The sequence below is a fragment of the Vulpes vulpes genome, chromosome 2 (assembly GCF_048418805.1).
Source record: "Vulpes vulpes isolate BD-2025 chromosome 2, VulVul3, whole genome shotgun sequence".
In the NCBI taxonomy this organism is placed as follows: domain Eukaryota; kingdom Metazoa; phylum Chordata; class Mammalia; order Carnivora; family Canidae; genus Vulpes; species Vulpes vulpes.
Window position 1 is genome coordinate 32,230,147 of NC_132781.1, and position 18,922 is coordinate 32,249,068.

At 48.2% G+C, this 18,922-nt stretch overlaps 1 protein-coding gene across 22 annotated transcripts in view; it reads left to right on the forward strand.

Annotated features, from left to right (window-relative positions):
- The window catches only part of MSI2 (musashi RNA binding protein 2), a 392,043-nt gene extending 374,089 nt beyond the window's left edge, over positions 1-17,954 (forward strand). For 4 of the 22 annotated variants that reach the window (XM_025995996.2, XM_025995998.2, XM_025995999.2 and 1 more), the window contains 3 exons: positions 8,222-8,376; positions 10,217-10,289; positions 12,757-15,709. In XM_025995996.2, coding sequence (XP_025851781.1) covers positions 8,222-8,376; positions 10,217-10,258 — 197 coding nt within the window. In that variant the 3' untranslated portion in view covers positions 10,259-10,289; positions 12,757-15,709. Of the gene's footprint in view, positions 1-8,167; positions 8,377-10,216; positions 10,290-12,756 lie in introns of all 22 variants that reach the window. The other 18 variants (XM_025995990.2, XM_025995992.2, XM_025995993.2 and 15 more) reach the window with 11 other exon arrangements.
- The last annotated feature ends 968 nt before the right edge of the window (positions 17,955-18,922 follow it).

Genomic DNA, 18,922 nt, shown 5'->3' on the forward strand with positions numbered 1-18,922 from the left:
CGATGCCTCTGGCAGAGGGCAGCTGGGAATTCACAAGAGAGTACGCACAGCCCAGCAGCACCGAGGGTGGCTGAGTTTGTGTGGGGAGAAGCCAGGCTGGTGTCTTTGTTGACCAGATAGAGCTGGCTGTGCCTCGGGACATAGACAGTCACCAGATCCAAACAAAAGCAGGGGACATTCTCAGGATTAAAGTAGGAGACCCTCAGAGCAACCAAAGTGTTCTGGAGAGAGAGACAGACAGGGAGAGGGAGTCACCCTGGCACCTCACTCCCTGTCCTATTTCCTTTCGGTCCTAAGGCAGGGTGGTCAGGAACTGGACGCCAGGGCCTTTCGAGCTGCCTGGTCCGGTGGCAGTGGAGGCCGCAGCCTGTATCCCCAGGCTCAGTGCACTGTTGCGTGGGTGCTGGTGGGCTCTGGGAGTCTCCTTATCTACTGCTCCTTGCAGGTTCTAACCCGTGTGGGCCTGGAGTCTGGAACCAGTGAACTTACAGAAGAGGCAGCAGGATGTGAGTTTTAAAACCACCTGCTGCAGCCAAACCATAAACAGCCATCTTTCACGTTGATCTCCCCTGTTTCCCAAGGTGCCATAGAGGCTCGGGGCCGAGGCACCATTGAGTCATCCATTCACTTCCGAGAGGGATCATGACCACCTTGCATTTGAGACCAGAGGCCTGAGCCAGGGCAACCTGCTGAGATCCTTTCATCTGGCGAAGCCTTTGTGGCCCAGCAGACAGTTCACATTGGCAGAGCAAGCACCAGGCGAGCACCAGAGACCCACCTCATGGCCTTTCCTTCCCTGGGGCCTTTCTCCCCCTCCTTCCTTAGACACATAACAACCAGGTCTATCCCTGGGGACCCTTGGGGCCTGGGAGAAACGGGAACCTGATGTTAACTCCATGAAGTTCCTTCTTTGCCTTCATGACAAAATGTGGGTTCTTTGGCCACCGGGACCCGCTCAAGGCTACTCCATCCTCAGAATTTACACCATAAGCAGATGGTAGTTAGCCACATGTCTCTTTTCTCCTTGCCTACCTTCCCAACCAATTCCAGCCTTGTCCGTTGTGAGGAGGAGACACATCCACAGACCCAAATCAGGGCCCATAGTAGAAGAGCATCAAGTTAGAGAACAAGCTATTGTCTGTTGAGATTGTATGTCAACATAAAGTATGTAGTCCTAGCCACAAAGCTCTGCTCAGACAGGTTCATTCTGGGTGTCTGGGGCTTTCTGCTCACACTGATTGATCTGAGTGATAGTACAGATCTCCAGGTTCACTACTAACATGTGATGTGAGGCCTTTAGAGCCAGCCAGTAGTAAAGTTCCCTCTGCTTTGACCAGAAGCTTAGACCATTTTACATAATAATTAGTCCCAAGTCCTCTGTTCTGCCGTCCTTGCATTCCCTACTTGAGCTAGCCAGCATTAACCAGCAGACATCAGCCCCAGCCCCAGCAGCCTAAAGCAGGTAGGTTTTGAGAGAACAAGCAGAAACTGCAGTCTTAAAAGACCAAGGCACCAGGGCAGCCCTGGTGGCGTAGCAGTTTAGCGCCGCATGCAGCCTGGGGTGTGATCCTGGGGACCCTGGATAGAGTCCCACATTGGGCTCCCTGCATGGAGCCTGCTTCTCCCTCTGCCTGTTCCTCTGCCCCCCTCTCTCTGTGTCTCTATGAATAAATAAATAAATAAAATCTTAAAAAAAAAAAAAAAGACCAGGGCACCACAATAACTGACATTTGCAGTGTTTGTGACACTGACTTTCCTGCCATCCAGTGCATGAGCAGACACTGTCCACGTGTCCCATGTGGTATTTAAGATGGGCCAGGCATCCCTGGATATGTCCGGAGTTGTTGACGTCAGGCTGAGTTCATACCTCTGTAATATATTTGTTTGTATATGGAGACAGGGAAACGGAAATGCCATCACATTACCCTCTTAATCCTCCCCTCGTGTTAAAGTGTTTCTTCTCCTGCCCTTCTGAAATAGCCTGAATTTTAGCAGAGCTTTCCCAGGTTGGATATAATTGCTGGTCCTATCTGTCTCTCCCACCTTCAGGCTAAGCTCCAGAAGGAAAGTTAGAGCCAGGATCCCTGGGACATAGTGGCCAGGCAGAGACTGCTGGAGCATAATTGTAATTCCCCCTTGCTCTGCTGGAGACATGCTGTAATAATTCACAGCTGAGTATTTCTCCTTCCATTAGCAGGAACAGGCTTATCTTTCCATGTTGACCTTTCCCATTTGACCATCTCCATTAATTTATAGTGGGTCCTACTTTCAGAGGGCATGGAGGATCAGAGTGGGGTCCTTGACTCTGTTCCCAGGAAGGCCTTGGCTGCCCAGCTGCCATTCTTCAGAGCCCATGAGCAAGGAGTGGCTGGCCGTTGAGAGGGACCTGTGGAAGTCTCCAGTGTTGTAGGGGGTCTTTTTTTTTTTTTTTAAGATTTATTTAAGAGGGAGAGCACATAGAGTCAGGAGAGGGGCAGAGGAAAAGGGAAAGCGAAAGAGAGGAGAGAAGCAGACTCTCCCCTGAGCAGGGAGCCCAACTCAAGGCCAGACCTCATGATCCCAAGATCATGATCTGAGCTGAAATCAAGGGTCCGTCACTTAACCAACTGAGCAACCCAGGCACTGGTGCTGTGGAGTTTTTAATGAAGGCAGATAGAAGCATGACATGGACAAGATGAAGGTAGAGGGGAGAGTTGGAGGGGCAATGACCTTGACCTCTATTTCTCTGGCATCAGCCTATCACCACAGCCCCTCTACTCATTCCTCTTTCAGTTTCTTTACATTCTTTCAAACAAACAAAAAACCCTAACACCCAGTGTGATGGTTGAAAGAAAATCACAGAGGCTTCTTTTCCCAGTCCTCCATTCTGTCGGGAGCTGGGGGTTGGTAAGGGGAGCCCTGACACCAGGCAGCCCATCCCTTCTCTTTGGCCCTGAAATGCCCTGTGTCGTGAGTTCTGTTTTGGCAGCATGTTATACCCTCAGAGCTGGACTGGGCGAGGACAGGCCTGCCATTGCCTGTACCTCTCCCTAAGAAGCACATGCTCTAGAAATGTGATGGGGGCCACCAGGGCCTCCCACCTGAGATGAAACCTGGCAGCAGCCGATAATTCACAAGATAGACGATTGCAGTTGTCTTGAGGGCTGGCCCTGCCCTTTGACGAAATGCGAGACCCTCCAGAGCAGGACCACGGTCTAACACTGGGACTTGGCGGGGCCCCAACCTGTCCCAGATATGTGGGCTGAGCTCACCTAGGGAGGATTTTTAAACAGTTCCTTTCTCTGGATCAGCAATAATCCAATTTTTGGATCTTGAAGCCAGGCGCTCCTAGAGGTGCCCCCCTCATAGTCCCAGGCTCTAGCTTTCTGCATCACGTCCAGTGACATCACTCAGGGATCAGATGGACACCGAGACTTCCACGCTTTTGGGGTTGTTCTGAGTCTCAGTGTGCTAGGACTCTCTCACCCCCACTCTCAGCCCAGCCACTTCTGACCACAGTTGGGCAGAGCCACAGGCAGACTGTGTGCCTGCTTGGAGGCAGGCATCTCCCTGGGTTTGCTTTAAAACCCTGAGGTACCCATGAGCTTTGGATCCAGTCCCTACAGGTAAGGATGTAAGCCTGTAGGACACACCTTTGTGAGGATCTCTGGGATAAGATTCCCTGGGGTTTCCTGGGTCAGCCATGAAGGTACTTCATTCCCTTGATAGGAAGTTCCTCCTTTTATCCAACTCAGAAAGCCTCCAACTTTAAGTCAAATGCATTTCCTCTTGCTGGCCTCAGTGAGATTCCAGGCCCTTGCTTTCCTGCCCCTTCCCGCCTCCCACCCTGTGTCTCAGAGTCCTTCATAGGGTCCAATGTGATTAAATCCCCTAGACAGATGAATTGAAGCCTTTTTTGTTTGAGGGGGGGTTTAAAAGATTTTATCTATTTATTCATAAGGGACACAAAAAGAGAGGCAGAGACATAAGCAGAGGGAGAAGCAGGCTCCTCACAGGGAGCCCGACATGGGACTCAATCCCTGGACCTGGGATCAGGCCCTGAGCTGAAGGCAGATGCTTAACCGCTGAGCTACCCAGACATCCTGATTTGCAGCCTTTTGTAAATCACTTCCTGATTGTGAACTGTATTTTCCTATACCAGATTTTCCTAAATTTGCCTATGGTACCTGTATTACTGGGCTCTGCATCCACAACTATTTTAAAAATAGGCATGTTTGTGCTTTCTCTCTGCCACTCTCACGTAGCCTACTGAGAGGTAGACCAAGGCAGACAACACTCACATGGTACAGATGAGGACCCCTCCCCTACGGGCTGAAAGGTTTACCAGCAGCACACAGCCAAAAGGTCAGGGCCAGGGTCACACTCAGGTCTTCTGACTCCAAGTCCAGTGCCCCTCTCTCTGCACCACAGCTGCCTCCCTGAGCGTACCAGCTGCCTGGACCCGGAAAGCCCAGAGGATGCTGGGGACCAGGGGCAAGGGGTGAAGAGGAACTTGCCCAGAATTAAACTACTGGTGGACAAGTAGCCTCATCCCAACCCCTCGCCCTTCACCCTGCCCAGTGAGCCCCCCTACTGCCTGGTGAGGGGCTTGCCCCAGGCCACTTAATGCTCACGGCTTCTGCGGCAGAAATGCCAAGATGTTTGCAAGACATTGTCCTCTCCTGAGACAGGAGTCATGATGTCCCAATTTATAAATCTCAGCACTGTTTATTCAGCAACACATTCTGAGATCCCCTCCCTACACACACACACACACACACACACACACACACACACACACCTAGAGCAGAGCAGTAGACAAGGTACCTTTGCCCATTGAGAGTGAGGTTCCATCCCCTCTTCCCACCCCAATCCTGGCCTGGGGGAGTGGTTTAGCCCCTCCAGATGAGGCTGGGTGCCTGGGGAAAGGCACCTCCACCAAGACACTTCACGGAGCACTGCCTGAGGGCTGACCGCTGCAGAATGCACCCTGGGGTCGGGGCTCAGCATCTGCCTCCTCAGCCTGCCCCTCCCTCCGCTCAGGTCACCCAGCTCAGTGGGAGAGAGAGGGTCCTCGAGTGACCCCCCTTCCTTTGTAGCCAGCCGGTGTTCAGTATGAACTCCCCAGAAGGCAACCCCTTGGTCCCTGATGCCTTCCCCCCGCCAGACAGAAGGAACAGCTGCCGACAGACTGCATGCAGAATGGCACTCCCTACTCTTCCCTGGGGGTCAGAGCCATTTGCTTGCCGCGAGCCTGCCCAGAGATGCATGGGTGTCTGGATGGCTTGTCTGGGGACTTTAACCCGCTTTCTGGCGCCGGGGTCTCCTGCCTACTGAGAGACACGGAGGGAATTGCTGGCAGCCGAGCGCGGTGGCCCGACTCCGTGCCCCCAGCCCAGGGCCGGCTGCTTACCTCCTGCCAGCTGCGCCCCCTGGCGGAGACCCACACCCCGCTCCGGCCCGGGGCTGGGGGTGAGCCGCAAGGTGACTTTGAGCAGGCGTGGGGCACCGTGAGGGGCACGTGTATGACGATAATGGGACGTGAGTTTTCAGAGCTGTGTTCGGATCGGATGCCTTCAGTGTTGTGACTGAGCAGGGAGGGGCGTCGTACGTAGGCCAAGAGGTGCTGCTTATCCTGCTAACCGTGGAATCCCTTTGGCCCCTGGGGCACACAGGCCTGGGGGAAGTAGCTGGGACAGGACGCCAGCACACCGAGGGGGCTGTTTCTGGACGGCAGCCTTCTATGGGCATGCTCCATCCTGTCTCTGAGGCTACTTCTGCTGGCTCCATTAGTCTCTGGGTGGCTCTCCCAGCTGGAGGGAGCCAAGACCCAAACCCCCTTCTCCTAAGCCCCTCAATAGGTGGGCCTGCCCACACTCTTCCTGCATCTTCATCTGGCCAGAGGAGCAAGAAGCCAAAAAAAAAAAAATCTTTCCATCTTCCACTGCAGGGTCTCCTCCCCTAGCCTCTCTTTACCCTGAAACAGAACTGGCTGGTTACTTTGCATAGCAGGGGTCAGCTGCCAGGCTAAACCCAGAGTTCACTGTCTGAGCTCAGCTTGCTCCATTTTCCCTAGCCCAGAGCAAAGAAAAAAAAAAGTGTTAGACCGAGATAATACCGCCTTTGAATATCTCAGCTTGATATTTGCCTCCATGAGTGAGAAAGGCCAAATGTTATCTGCAAGTTTAATCTTCTGTATTCAGAATTCCTGCCCTCTTTGTCTGCCAGTGCATTCGCAAATCAGCCATTCACTTGCTCTAAGCCTCTGTGATTTTTTTTTCTCTTTAACCTGTTTTTTCCATCTGCTAGTTGACTCATTTCTCAGCTCCTGCTTCCCAGGGGCCTCACTTTCTCACTCTAGAGCCTCCTGCCCCAAGGGCACCTGGAGGTATCAGTTTCCCTTTTTCTGTGCTCAGTCACGAGCCAGATGCTGCTTGGTTTGATCTTTGTATCTCTGTGCCCCATCTCAGTCTGCTGCCAGCCTGGCTGGGGTTGCGTGGTCAACCTCTTCCCATCCCCAGCACAGGCGGGTAAAAAATCAATCCACGTTGAGCTCTTCAAGCCCCACCAGATGTGAGGGGACCGCAGGCACAGGTCCCTGGGGCAAGGTCACGGCCAAGAGTGGGGCTGCAGGTGTTAGAGGCAGCTGGTCACCGGACAGAGAGGGAAATGCCACAGAAGCAGAGGGAGAAGATTGCAGTGAAAAGCGGCGCCTTGGAGCCAAAGTCGTGGAAATAGGCGGTGTCCGGCTTGTCTGGTTCTTCCACATGGGTTAGCCATAGCCCTCAAAGTGGCTGGTCCCAGACTCACCTTCAGCTTTCAAAATCAATGAGAACTTACTTTTGCAATTAAAAAAAGAATATTCCCCCCATTTTGTAAAGAAAACTGCTGCTAAGGGGAAATGAAAGATGAGACAAAATTTAACCCAGGTGCCACTGTGGCCCTCACTGAAGAAGGAATGATGGGATTGGGCGGGGAGCAGGGTGGCTACAGATGGAGGCCCAGGCGGTGTCTCCTCCCGCTGCCCCTCCTCACCACCACTCAGGATCTGTGGCTGTGGTCTCCTCTCTAGAGCACAGGTGCATTCCTAGCTCTTTGTCTCAGTCTGGAGTTTATATGAGGTTAAGAGAGAGCAGCCATTTCAGTCAGATATGCTTTAGCTGTAAATTGGTTCGGTCAGTATGCTCTGCATTCATACTTCTTTGTCTTTTTTTTTTTTTTTAAACAAAAGGAAAAAAAAGTTTAAACCCCCCCCTTTCCTTCTACTGCAGGAGGTGAGTGTGTGGGTGTCCTGTAGAACCATTGGCATTCACCCAGCTTCGGCCCCAGTCTCCAGATTTGCCATCCCCACCCCACCCCCTCCCTCCATCCCCTGCTCTCCACCCCAGAAGGGGATCCCTTGCCACCATCATTACGGGTTATGTTAAGACGCCCAAATTTTCCATGACATATCCCATCCTCCGACCACGTTCAGTAGTGATGACTTTCATGCAGGGATATAAACGGGGGTGGGGGGAGGAGGTAGCCAGTGGGGGTGGGGGCGGAAAGAGGTTTGGGGGCGGGGAGGACTGGAGATCTTTTTTTGTCTTTTTCTTTTTTCAAAACAAATTTGTCATTTAATGGATCCAAAAACAAACAAACAAGAAAAAAAGTGAAACAAAAAACAAATTTTTAAATCCCTTCCCCAAAGATTTTTTTTTTCCTGGACACAAATTGCTTTGTTTCCTGTCACGTTTTAATATCAATATTAACACAATGTGTAGTCTAAAACTAGTTCCTTTGTAGTTTGCATGGGATGTGAATGCTGTCTCAACGTGCCCAGATCTAGACAAGACTGCATGAGCACCAATTCAGATGTGAAAACAAATCTCTCTCTCTCTCTTTTCCTCTCTCTCTTCCATATATATCTCTATTTCTATTGTGATAATTTGGTGGGCAGTGAAGCACCTCCGGTTGGTTGCCGTAGTGTGTTGAATGATTGTTTTTTTATTCTCTCTATTTTTGGAGCTCCGAGCTTCTTAGTAGTAGCCTGGGCTGAGTATTCTTGAGTCCCTGCTAATGTTTTCGCATGGCCTTGGTTGAGTGTTAGAAGTTGGGCCTCAGCTGTTTTTCTCGAGTGTTTGGCTTGTAATGACCGGTGCATGCCTGGCTTCTGGCCTCATACCCAGCTCTATTCTCTGCACACCAGTCCTGAATAGCTACAGTGCTCAACCGAATTTTGGCGCGCCCGCTTCCCCGGCAGGCTCCAACCCCGCGCGGCCCGGAGGCTTCCCGGGGGCCAACAGCCCAGGACCTGTCGCCGACCTGTACGGCCCTGCCAGCCAGGACTCCGGAGTGGGGAATTACATAAGTGCGGCCAGCCCACAGCCGGGCTCGGGCTTCGGCCACGGCATAGCTGTAAGTACCTCCCTCCCCTGCCCTCCCGCTGCCTCCTCCTTTCCCACCTGTCTCCCCTGGGAGAAGGGACCAGAAGAGCCCGGGGTTGGGTGCCGAGGAGAGGACAGTGCGTTGCCCCACCCCATCCACATTCCATCAGCCACCTAGGGCTGTTTAAATTTTTCTTGAGCCACCAGCACGTGATGGAGTGGAAGGAGCGTGGGCAGGTCAGGTTCAGATCCCCACTCCAGACCCTCGGTCCATGCAACCTTGAGCCTCTTATATAATCCTATAATCCGTCAGAATTTCACTTCCCTGGCTGCAGAATGACAATAAATACACCTCCCTCCAAAGGTGGTGTGAGAATTAATGGAAATAGGATACGTCACCTGCTACCACATAATAGGCCCTCGGCATCAGCCCCCCCTGCTTGATCCCCCTGCCTTCTGGAGACTGCCATGTGGGCTGGGACTTGAGGAGCTTGGGAATATCACCTCAGGATAGGAGCCTTGGTCAGTAGAGTCCCCGGGTCTGAGGTCCAGAGGCGGCACTTGGCCTTGGGACACAGTGTGGGGTTCATGCTCCCTCCCAGGTGGTTTCCTTTGCTAATGTTTCTTCCAGTTTCCAGGTTCCAAGTAAGTTCCCACTTGTGTTCTTTAGCTGCAGCCCCGCAAAGGCCAGATGCATTTGATATTTGTAATGCTCTGTGGTTCTATAATCTAACTAATCCAGGCAATGGAAATTTGCTTAACAGATTTGCATGCTGTTTTCAGATTGTATTGTTCTTCCCCTCCTGGTGTGTGTGAGCATGAATGTGCCTGAGCCCACTCGCTCGCTGTCCCTTCCATTCGGGAAACAGAAATTTGGCCCCCCTCCATTCCAGCCAACCTCAGCATTTTGGAGGCAGTTTGGTTTGGGGCTCAGATGGGAGTGTCTGCTGTTCCAGGTCCTGTCCCTGACAGGAGAACCCTGCCCCGGGGGCTGAGCTGGAGAGAACAGAGCAAGTGCAGACAGTCCGGGCCACCAGGGCACCCGTTCCCTGCCCACCTCCCACCCCAGCAGTGGAAAACACACACACACACACACACACACACACACACACACACACACACACAGAGGTACATGCACACATGCTCTCACGCACTCATTTGAGGGTACACCCATACACTCAACACACACATCACATACTGCCTTACACACACACATGCACATTGCTGCCACCCCTGGCCTGTGCAGTCTAGGTCCATATGATTTCACGCCAAAGCCAATATCACTTAAGTCAGTAGTCTGATGAGTCAAATCCCCTCAGATGAGCTGTAGTACCAAATCCAGAGTATTATTATTCAGTTTAGAGCTGCATCAATTTGGGAGAACATCTATCATCACGTAGAGCACAACTTATTTCCATTGCCAATGCCCAGAAACACAGACCCTATTTGTTCTTGAAAACCTGGGTCTCTTGACCTGTGTGCTGTGGCGCCTTTCTGGAATGACCACACGTGGCATCACGTTTTGTCTGTGCAAGGGTTCGCTTTCTCCCCAGCTGGAGCTGTCGGGACTGTGGGCAGAGACCCTGGTTATCTTTGCCCTCCGGGGTTCAGGGCAGCAGCGCCCACCATCCTGGGCACAGGCCTCCCCTTCCCAACAGCAACACACCCCCTGTGCCTCTGGCTTGGGGTGGGGTGGGAGGGCCCGGAGCTGGGGAGGATGGCCTCCGGGCCCCTTGTGGCGCAGTGTCTCAGAATTACATATTCATGCTGGCAACCACGGTCTAGTCCTAGAGATAATTTCCTTTCCCAGAATATGACAATCTGTTCCCATGTATAGCGTGCTGATGACCTTAACAATTGTGCAATTTTAGGGACCTTTGATTGCAACGGCCTTTACAAATGGATACCATTGAGCAGGTGCTTCTGTTGCCATCCCACTCTGAGGTATTACCTTCTCTGCCCTGTGTCTCCGCCCTGCCGGGCGTGTCGTACATGTATGCACGCTCGCATGCAAGTACGCACGGGCCCTGGTCTCATCGCGCCAACACCTCTCTCTCCTCTTTCCCAACCCCTTTTCGGGGGGGTGGGGGCAAAAAATCCAGTCTTTTATTCTCTCATCCCTTTCTCCAGCTTTGATCATGACCCTCACCTTTTTTTTTAACTTTTTTTTTTTTCTTCTTGATTTGGTTCTTTTGATTCCTTTTCTTGATCTTCCCCTCCCCTCATCTTTCTCCGTCTTGAAATACAATCAAGAGCATAGGAAACTGGAAGGTGATCTGGTGCTGTACCTGTCCCAGGGGGCCAGAGGCAGGAGAATCCTGGCCTTTGGCCAAGGCTGGGGGTGGGGGCCGGGGCCGGGGCCAGCCCTCTGGGGTCCTGTGAGATGGCCTTTCAGGTCCCTGGGCCCTTTTAGTCTACCAGAGCTCGCTGGCTTCGACTGGTGGGGTTCATGCGGTCAAACAGCCAGACTCCATCTTTTAGTGAAAAGAAAACATTTTTGCCAGTAACTACTGAGTAATTATCCAGATTACCGCACGAAAAGCAAATTAAATTAACGACATCACCTGCGTAACGTGGATTTGGATCCCTGCCAGTTTCCTAACCTTTTAAACTGAGCTCAAGTTAATTAAACATTTTTTTTTTAAATCACTCTGATGGGGAGATGGAAGGGGTGGAGTGGAGAAGGGGAGATGGGGGCAGTCAGTGAAGGAGCCTCTTGCCATAGTGTCATTGGAACATGAGTATCTTGCTCTTGCGAAGAACCCCGAGAAGGAAGAGGGGTTCTCTTAGGAAACCTAAGTGCGTACTGTGTTAGCACAGTTTGGGGGCTTGAAACGTGGGTCTGTCTCTCTGGAAGAGAGAGGATGACAGCGGAGGGTGGGAATGGGTCCCAGCTGGGGCATAAGTGCCTTTCTCTCTGGGAGTGGGGACATAGGAGAAGAAAGGCTGGAGATGGACTTGCCACTTTGGTTTGCAGTATGTTGGACACCTCTCATAGAGGGGGGTTTACTCTGGGCCCTCAAGTCAGCCAGGACTCTCTAGGATGGGCCCAGTTGGGGGACCAGATTGAGTTGAGCTCCATAAATCTCCTTTGGATTTCTCTAATGTTGCTGCTAAGGAATCACCTCAACTAATGCAACTGCCTCTCTTAACCAAATAAACCCCGTGTGTGAATTCTCCCCACGCCTCACCTCCATTTCCCTTCGAGCACTGACCCAGCCATTGCTGGCCAGAGCCAGAGGCCACTAACAGTTTGAAGGAGAGCTACTCATTACTAATTAATCTGGGCTTGGGGGACCAGGGGAGGTAGGGTTCCTCAGAGAACAAAGTGGACTGCTGTCTCCAAGAACTCGGGATTGGGGGTGGCTCTGGCCCTTTGTGGAGTCAGATGAGGAAGGGATGAAACAGCTACCAGGCACAGCAGATCCCTGCAAGGTCAGACACCACACTGCCCGTGCCCTCTCTCTTAGAAGTGAGGGCAGAATAGGGCTTCCCACCACAGCCCGCCCTCTAAGGCCACTGTGGGAATGAGGGAAGAGCATCCAGCCCATCCTCAGCGTCCAGCTAAAGGAACCTGTTCTCGCAGAAGGAGAACATAGCCAAGAGAGTGGTGGTAACACCCGACCCCCCTCCAAAACGGATAAAGTGAGCCAACTGAGTGACATGTTGGAACCAAAACACACACGTTGTCCCCAACAGAGGCTTCATTCTCTGCCATTTAGTGCCATCCACAGAGGAGACGCTCATGGTTGATTCAGGGAGACTCAGCAAGTCTGGGAGTTCTGGGCCTGTTTTTATTTCCTGTAACCAAAGCTGGTTATTTGTTGCATGTGTTTTTCCCTGACCTTGAGTCCTTGATGTGAAATATCATTTTTTTGGATTTTTTAAAATTTGCATTCTCAGTTATTGGCAGTCATTGACAGTATCAGATAAAGCAGGGGGGGGGGGGGGGTTTGTTTTTTGTTTTTTGTTTTTTTAACATTTAGCTTTGAAAACCAGAAGTGTAACCAGATTTTTTTTAAAAAAGTATCACTCATCAGTTTGCAGTTCACCAGTATAGCCGAAAACCCAGCATGGCCACATTTGCTGACCACATTTCCTGCCATTACCCCCAAGAATCCAACAGTACAGTATCAGATCAGCAAAATAGCAAGCCAGCAAAATGAGTCGCAGAGCTGTCTGCTCCCCAGTGTCAGGGTGGCAAAGATGTCAGATTTCCCAAGCCGTGATCCCAGTAAGCTGTGAGCCTGGCTGTTTCCAGACATACTCAGGAGCCCAACGCAGTCGTACTTTGAAAGCGCTAGTGAAAAAGTTGGAATGAATAGTACGTTTGCCTGACACGTCTTCTCTCTTCTCCTGCTTCCCACTTTATGTTCTCCTCTGGGCACCCCCGACCTTCCGCACCCTGCAGAGCATACCTGGATGTCCAGGCAAGACTGGGCGAAGTTTCTGAGTGGCCCTTTGTTTAGGTGATGTCATCAGACCTGGACCCCCACCAGCCTCACTCCCCATCCCAACCAGAGATGGCTCACTTCGGATCGAGGGTTGACTACATCTCATCATCTCACGAATCTGCTGTAATATAAGACAACAGCTTTTAAATGTGTATATAACCCATGATTTTGGTTTTGTTTTGTTTTTCTTGATGGTTTCCCTTCCTCTTCTCTCTTCCTCCCTTCTCCTTTTAAATCTCTTCGAATCACATTTGGTAGTGATTTTGACTTAGTCCTGTAGTCATATAGCTTTAATATCTAGTTGAAAGCTAATCATAGTATAATTGTTATATTAAGGTATTATTTTTTTCTTAAAAAGATTATTATTATTATTATTTTTTTTTTTTGCTCGTTTTGATTCTGTTCTCACTTTTAAAGGATGCTGAGATGGTAATATTACTCTCAATATTTTGGTACCAATTCTGAGACTGTATGGATTTTCTGGTGGAGCTTGTGCACCCACGGAAGCAAAGTGTGGAGCGGGAGGTGGGCATAAACTTTCTCCTTTGCGTCGTATAAGAAGTGAGATGTAGTAGGCTAATTAACAGACTCTATAGCAGTTCTTTTTTGTGACGTCTCTTTGTTAACCTAAGTATATCTATTTTCGGCAATAAGGTAAGGACGACAGTGTTTTGAGTGTCCTCCTTTTCTATAAGTGCTTTTTTTCTGTTGAAAGAGGTGATATTATAAGGTTTTTTGAAATTGTGAATTCTAAAAAAGAAGCGTTGTAAATACAATTCCATTAACTACATAGAAACTATTAAGAAAGAGAGAATCAAAAATATTTTTGTGAGGGAGTCAGTCCCAGGCAGTTGGATGCTCTGTGGAAGGAGGAGGGGAAGGCATGATAACCAAGTCAGTTCCCAGGCGGAAGGATACCCCGCTGCCAGGACGACCCCCCCCCCCCCCCCCCCGGGAAAAGTTAGAACACTGTTTAGCTCCTTCTGTCTGTGTGATAGACCTAAGAACTGTATTAGTGTCATACCAGCATATTAACCTCTCGTCTGTGCACAGCTTCAAATGTTACCGTCTAGTTAGATTTTTATTTAAAATATGAAAAACTGCTTTTCCCAAGACGTTTTTTAAAAAACAAAGCTACAATTTTAATATTTAACATATTTAAAGTTTCAAAGCACACCTGTTTGGCTTGGGTGGGGAGGGGTGGGGGGACATTCTTTTTCAGTCTTAATTTTTAAATATTTGATCACATTTTCTATTGTCCAACCATTTCAGCACCTCCAAAGGTCCCTAGGACACTTTGCCTCTCTTTGCTCCCCTGCCCCCCACCGGCCCCCCCCCCAGCTCCAGGGGGGCCCCCCCTCGGGCCAGGGGCGGATAAGCCTGCATTAATGAAACCTTTTCTCCATTCACTTCCTATTTACAAATTAGGAAAGCAACCTTTTTGGTTTATATATTTTTTTTAATACCTCAGTGCTGCAAGTATCACCAGAGAGGCTATGGAAGAATTTTTTTTTAATTTATTGTAGATGTAAACAGAATTTTAAAAATAAAAAAGTATAAACATCGCTGCACTGTGACTGGTGGGAAAAACACAGTTTCCTGTTTGCACATGTTTAACATTTGGCTGTTATAATATATGGTCCTCAGTTGGGGAAAGATACTTATGATGAAGGATATTTTTTAATTTAACTTTTTTTTAATATTGGTAATAGGTCGGCAACAGCAACTATAGAAGTACAACTCAATAGATGGCATTAAAACCTATTGTAGTGTGGATAGATATTTTTTCTTTTTTAAAATGTGATATTGACGTTTTATTAATATTTTTTAAATTGTTACGTTTATAAATTTGGTACTTAAGGCACAGCCAGTATGAGACACTGAATGCGACATTTATTATAAAGAGCTGCTGCACTCCTACTATTTTTATAAATTTTACTAACCAAGTAGACTAATGTAGACCTTCACAGACATGGTAGGGCAAAAGCCTCTTCAGACAAAAGGCTCCAAAATGCTAACTCAGAAAGAAAGAAAAAAAGCCTTTTTCAATTCCAATTAAACAGCAACGACATTTAAAAAAAATAATAATAATCCTGTTTTTCCAATTAAATGTTCGGTTGTTTGGTGAGGGTTTTTTGATTTTGTTTTGTTTTTTTCTTTCTTTCTTTCTTTCTTTTTTTTAATCTCCAAACAACCAAGTTAAGTAAAATGCTGGGCGCTTTTAAAATATCAAAACTTGTTCAAGTGATACAATAACAAAATAGAAGTTTTATTAAAAAAAGAAAAAAGACAATAAATTCCCAGAAATTCAGTGTCTAGACTAGGGAATTTAATTACTATTTTGTCCATGTTGGTGATGTACTGTATACCCTTCCTTTCTCTGCATCCCCCGTCACCTCATAGAAGAACTCTTTGTTGATCACTGTCTGTTAATAATGTATAAAATGGCTATCTCGTAAGCGTGCTGTCCTGGTACTAGTGTAGTGACTTTTTTTCTTCTCTTTCTTCTAGTACATATTGATAGGTATAACGTAATTAAGGTTTAAAAAAAAAAATTAGACATAGTTATTCAGATTTAGGACCAGTAAGGATAGAACTTTCTCTTATTTATGAAAAAAAAATGCTAATAATTTTGGGGCAGTTTTTTCCTTTCGATTTTTTGTTTTTCAATTTCAACTTTTTATTTTATTTTTGCTGATCTGATGTGGTTTCAACTAACCCAAGGTCTCATGATGTTCAAATGCCGGCAGACACTACGGCGTTTTGTAGATTCCCACCCCCCCAACTGTGAAGGGGTGTGCCATACTACCTTAAATGCTAATGCTAGATATGCAAAACTGGATTTTTTTAATTTATTTTTTAAAAGAGGGAGGCATGGTATATTAAAATGATTTTACTAAGAGAAAAAAATATTTTTTTAAGAATGCTCAGAAGAAATTGATAATCTGTGTGAATATGTTTTAGATGTTTATAATACCTTTTGAAGAGACCCAGTAGCCCATAGCACAAATCTCGTGGAAATCTGATATGTTTTAATGTGGCTACCTAGGTTAAGGTTCACGTTAGTCCCCCCCATTCATCTAGAAGTCCATTTTGAAAGATTTTTGTAAATTATTTTAGCACTGATGTTCAGCCTTGTCTTTGTTTCAGTTAAGCTCAATGGCGAACATGGGAACCACCTTTCGCCTTCCCTGGGGGAGAAACCCTCTTGGCTGATGGCTTTCCCCCCCGGAATCACGAAATAGCCACCGGGTGACTTTCTGGCTTCCAGATCCATCTGCCTGGGACCCCCGAACTCCTCTCCTCCCGAGCAGAGGGGAGTGAGTGACGTTAGCTCCCGGACCCATTCCTGGTTCTACCCGGACGTGGAGCTGACAGGGATGACCGAGCCTCCGGTCCCCTCCCCAGGAGCCTTCTCAGCCCTGGTTTGTGGCCTTCCTCACACCCACTGGGAAAACCAGACAGACTCGCTTTCTATCCCAGTCGCTCATTGGCTTGATTCAAACGAAGCCCCGACAGGCCTTTGCGTTTCTACCCTTCATAACCTTCATCCCAATTTGAACTTGTAGCTTGGACTTTAAGGTAGCATGGCTCTATTGCTGTCAATTTAATGTCTCACTGCACAGCAATTCACAGCCAGTGAATGTTACACACATCTTGCTAGACTAGTATAAAAATCATTGGGTAATTGTTGGTTCTAATGACCTGAAAGGTGTTCAGTTTTTGTTTTCAGTTTTTTTGTTTTTGTTTTTGGGTTGGGTTGGGGTTTTTTGTTTTTTGTTTTTTAGGGGGTTTTTTGGTGGGGGGGGTTCTTTTTTCATTTGGGGATTATGGAAAAAAAGTTTTTTTTTGGTTCCAAATAGAAAAACAAAACCTATTTTGATCTTTAGTGCAAACGAGGGCTAGGGACTTAGCCACCACCACCACCACACTGCTTCATCCTGCCATTCGCTCACTGCAGCATAATCAAGAATAAAGCAATATAGTTTACTACATTTTTTATTGAAGGTCAGCCATGCTTTCTGTATTATATTGCATATGAAATTGTTTACAAAAGAAACACTAACTCATACTTCTCTTTATCGGTTGGGAGTGGCACGCAGGGACAGAGGGAGACTGGGGGGTGGGGGGGAGCGGGGGAGAATGTGCTTTCTTGAATGTGCTTCACCAGCCCAGCCGGGCTAACTTCCAAGGAAGAGAAGGGAGGGAGGTGGGAGGCGGTGGGGGGGTGAGCAGAGGGACCCAGGCTGGGAAGCACATTGGAGAGAGACACCACCGGTAGGCTCCTCTGCCTTCACCCTAAGAGCAGAAACGCAGCAGAATCAGCTCAGCCCAGTCCTGGGCACAGACACTACACAAGGAGACGCTGTACGTTAAGCAATACTTTAATACTGTAATATGTTTGTTTTCCTTTTTTTTTTTAACCAAAAAAAAAAGTAAGTAAACTAAAACAAGAAATATATATAATAAAACCCACCCCTCTGGGGAAGCAACCTTAATTCAAACACTTGGCTATCAAATAATCAGAATGTATTGTCTCAGACAGGATTTCATTTCCGGGAGGCAGGGGCACGAGGGGGGCGGGGGATGGGGTCTGAGAGACAAAAGTTCCAGAGCCTCCCTAGAAGGCTCTCTGCTACTGTATTCTGTACATACTGTACCATCCTGTGTGGAATCTGTGAGTGTCCTCTTGAGTAGCGTGGGCTAGCCAATCTGCCGTTCATGGTGTATTGTAAACTCGGAATTCCATATGTAATAGGATGCAAGTCTAAGCGTTTCATGTGGACATAAATGTATCTAAATAAAACTTTCCCTAGCACTGTGGCTGACCTCACCCTTACTTTTATACTTTAGTATGAAACTGATGACAACTTTGGTAGTGAGTATTTTTTTTATATATATACATATATATGTATCTATATATATATATATCTCAAGCATCTTTCAGGTCTTTGTGTGTGGCTTTCTTAAAGCCCTGTTGTAAAAAATTACTATGTGGATGGCAGTCTCTCACATCACAGATGTGGAAAGTATAATTTTATATTTGTATTTTCAAATAAATAAGTTTGTGAAAGGTTTCCATCCTCTACTGTGGTCCAGAAATCAATGTGTTTGTCTGACAAAAAAAAAATAAAATACAATAAACTGTTTTGAACAGAGTTGTTTGGTGTTCTTTCACTTGCAGAAGAGGGCTCGGCTCGGTGTTAGCTGTTGTTTGGTTTTTGGGGAGCTGTCACCAATCATACCTGCCTCCCCTCAACCCTTAGCACCAGTGTTGGCCACACCACCCCCAGTGGAGAAGAAGCCCTTCCACCTGTCCCCAGGGAGCTGATGGAACATTTTTATGAAGTGACAAGGGAGCACTGCTGTGGAAGAACAGGCTGCAGAACTCCTCAGAACCCTTGGGTGGTCAGGGAGCCAACGCCAAAGGTCCTGTGAGATCATGGGATCCGGAACCGCAGATGTGTGTCAGAGTTAAGTGGCTGTCCAGGTTGCTGGCTGTCAGCAACAGCCTGCAGGAGAAGGCACAGAATCAATTCCATGGCCCTCACGTAGGAGTCTGAAAGGGTATCAGGAAGCCCAGCCTTTGCCCTCACAGTCAAAGTCTTGCTTCGGGAAGAGAATTGTGTAGTATCACAAAATTAAAGATCTAGAGAAATAGATCATCTATGATACTTCTGCTTTCTATCAAATAGTTGAGAGAAAAGAACTGAGACACAGTTCATTGAGGGCAAGCTCCAAGACTTGGTGGTAGCAGTCAAGACATGGCCAGAACCAGAGGGATTCCCTGGGTTTTAAGCTCTGGTGATAAAAGCCAGGCCTCTGGGTTTGTATGGGATGGAGCTTCCCATAAAGGCTTCCTCAGAGTGCTGGCCTGGCCACCCTGGGCCCCTCCTCCAGTGTCCTGTCTCCTGCTCATTTCAGCTTCTTTATCGAATGGACATTTCTGCTACACAAAGGTCCAAGAAGAGAAAACAGAAGGTGTCCCTTTCTGTCTGAGGCTGGAGATAGGAGACTCTGGTGCTAGGCCCACCCCTTACATTCACAGGTAAAGCATCAGCACTCAGTGTCTTGTGAACCTTGAGGACAGCAGAGTATAACCTCCGCCACCCCACAGAAATG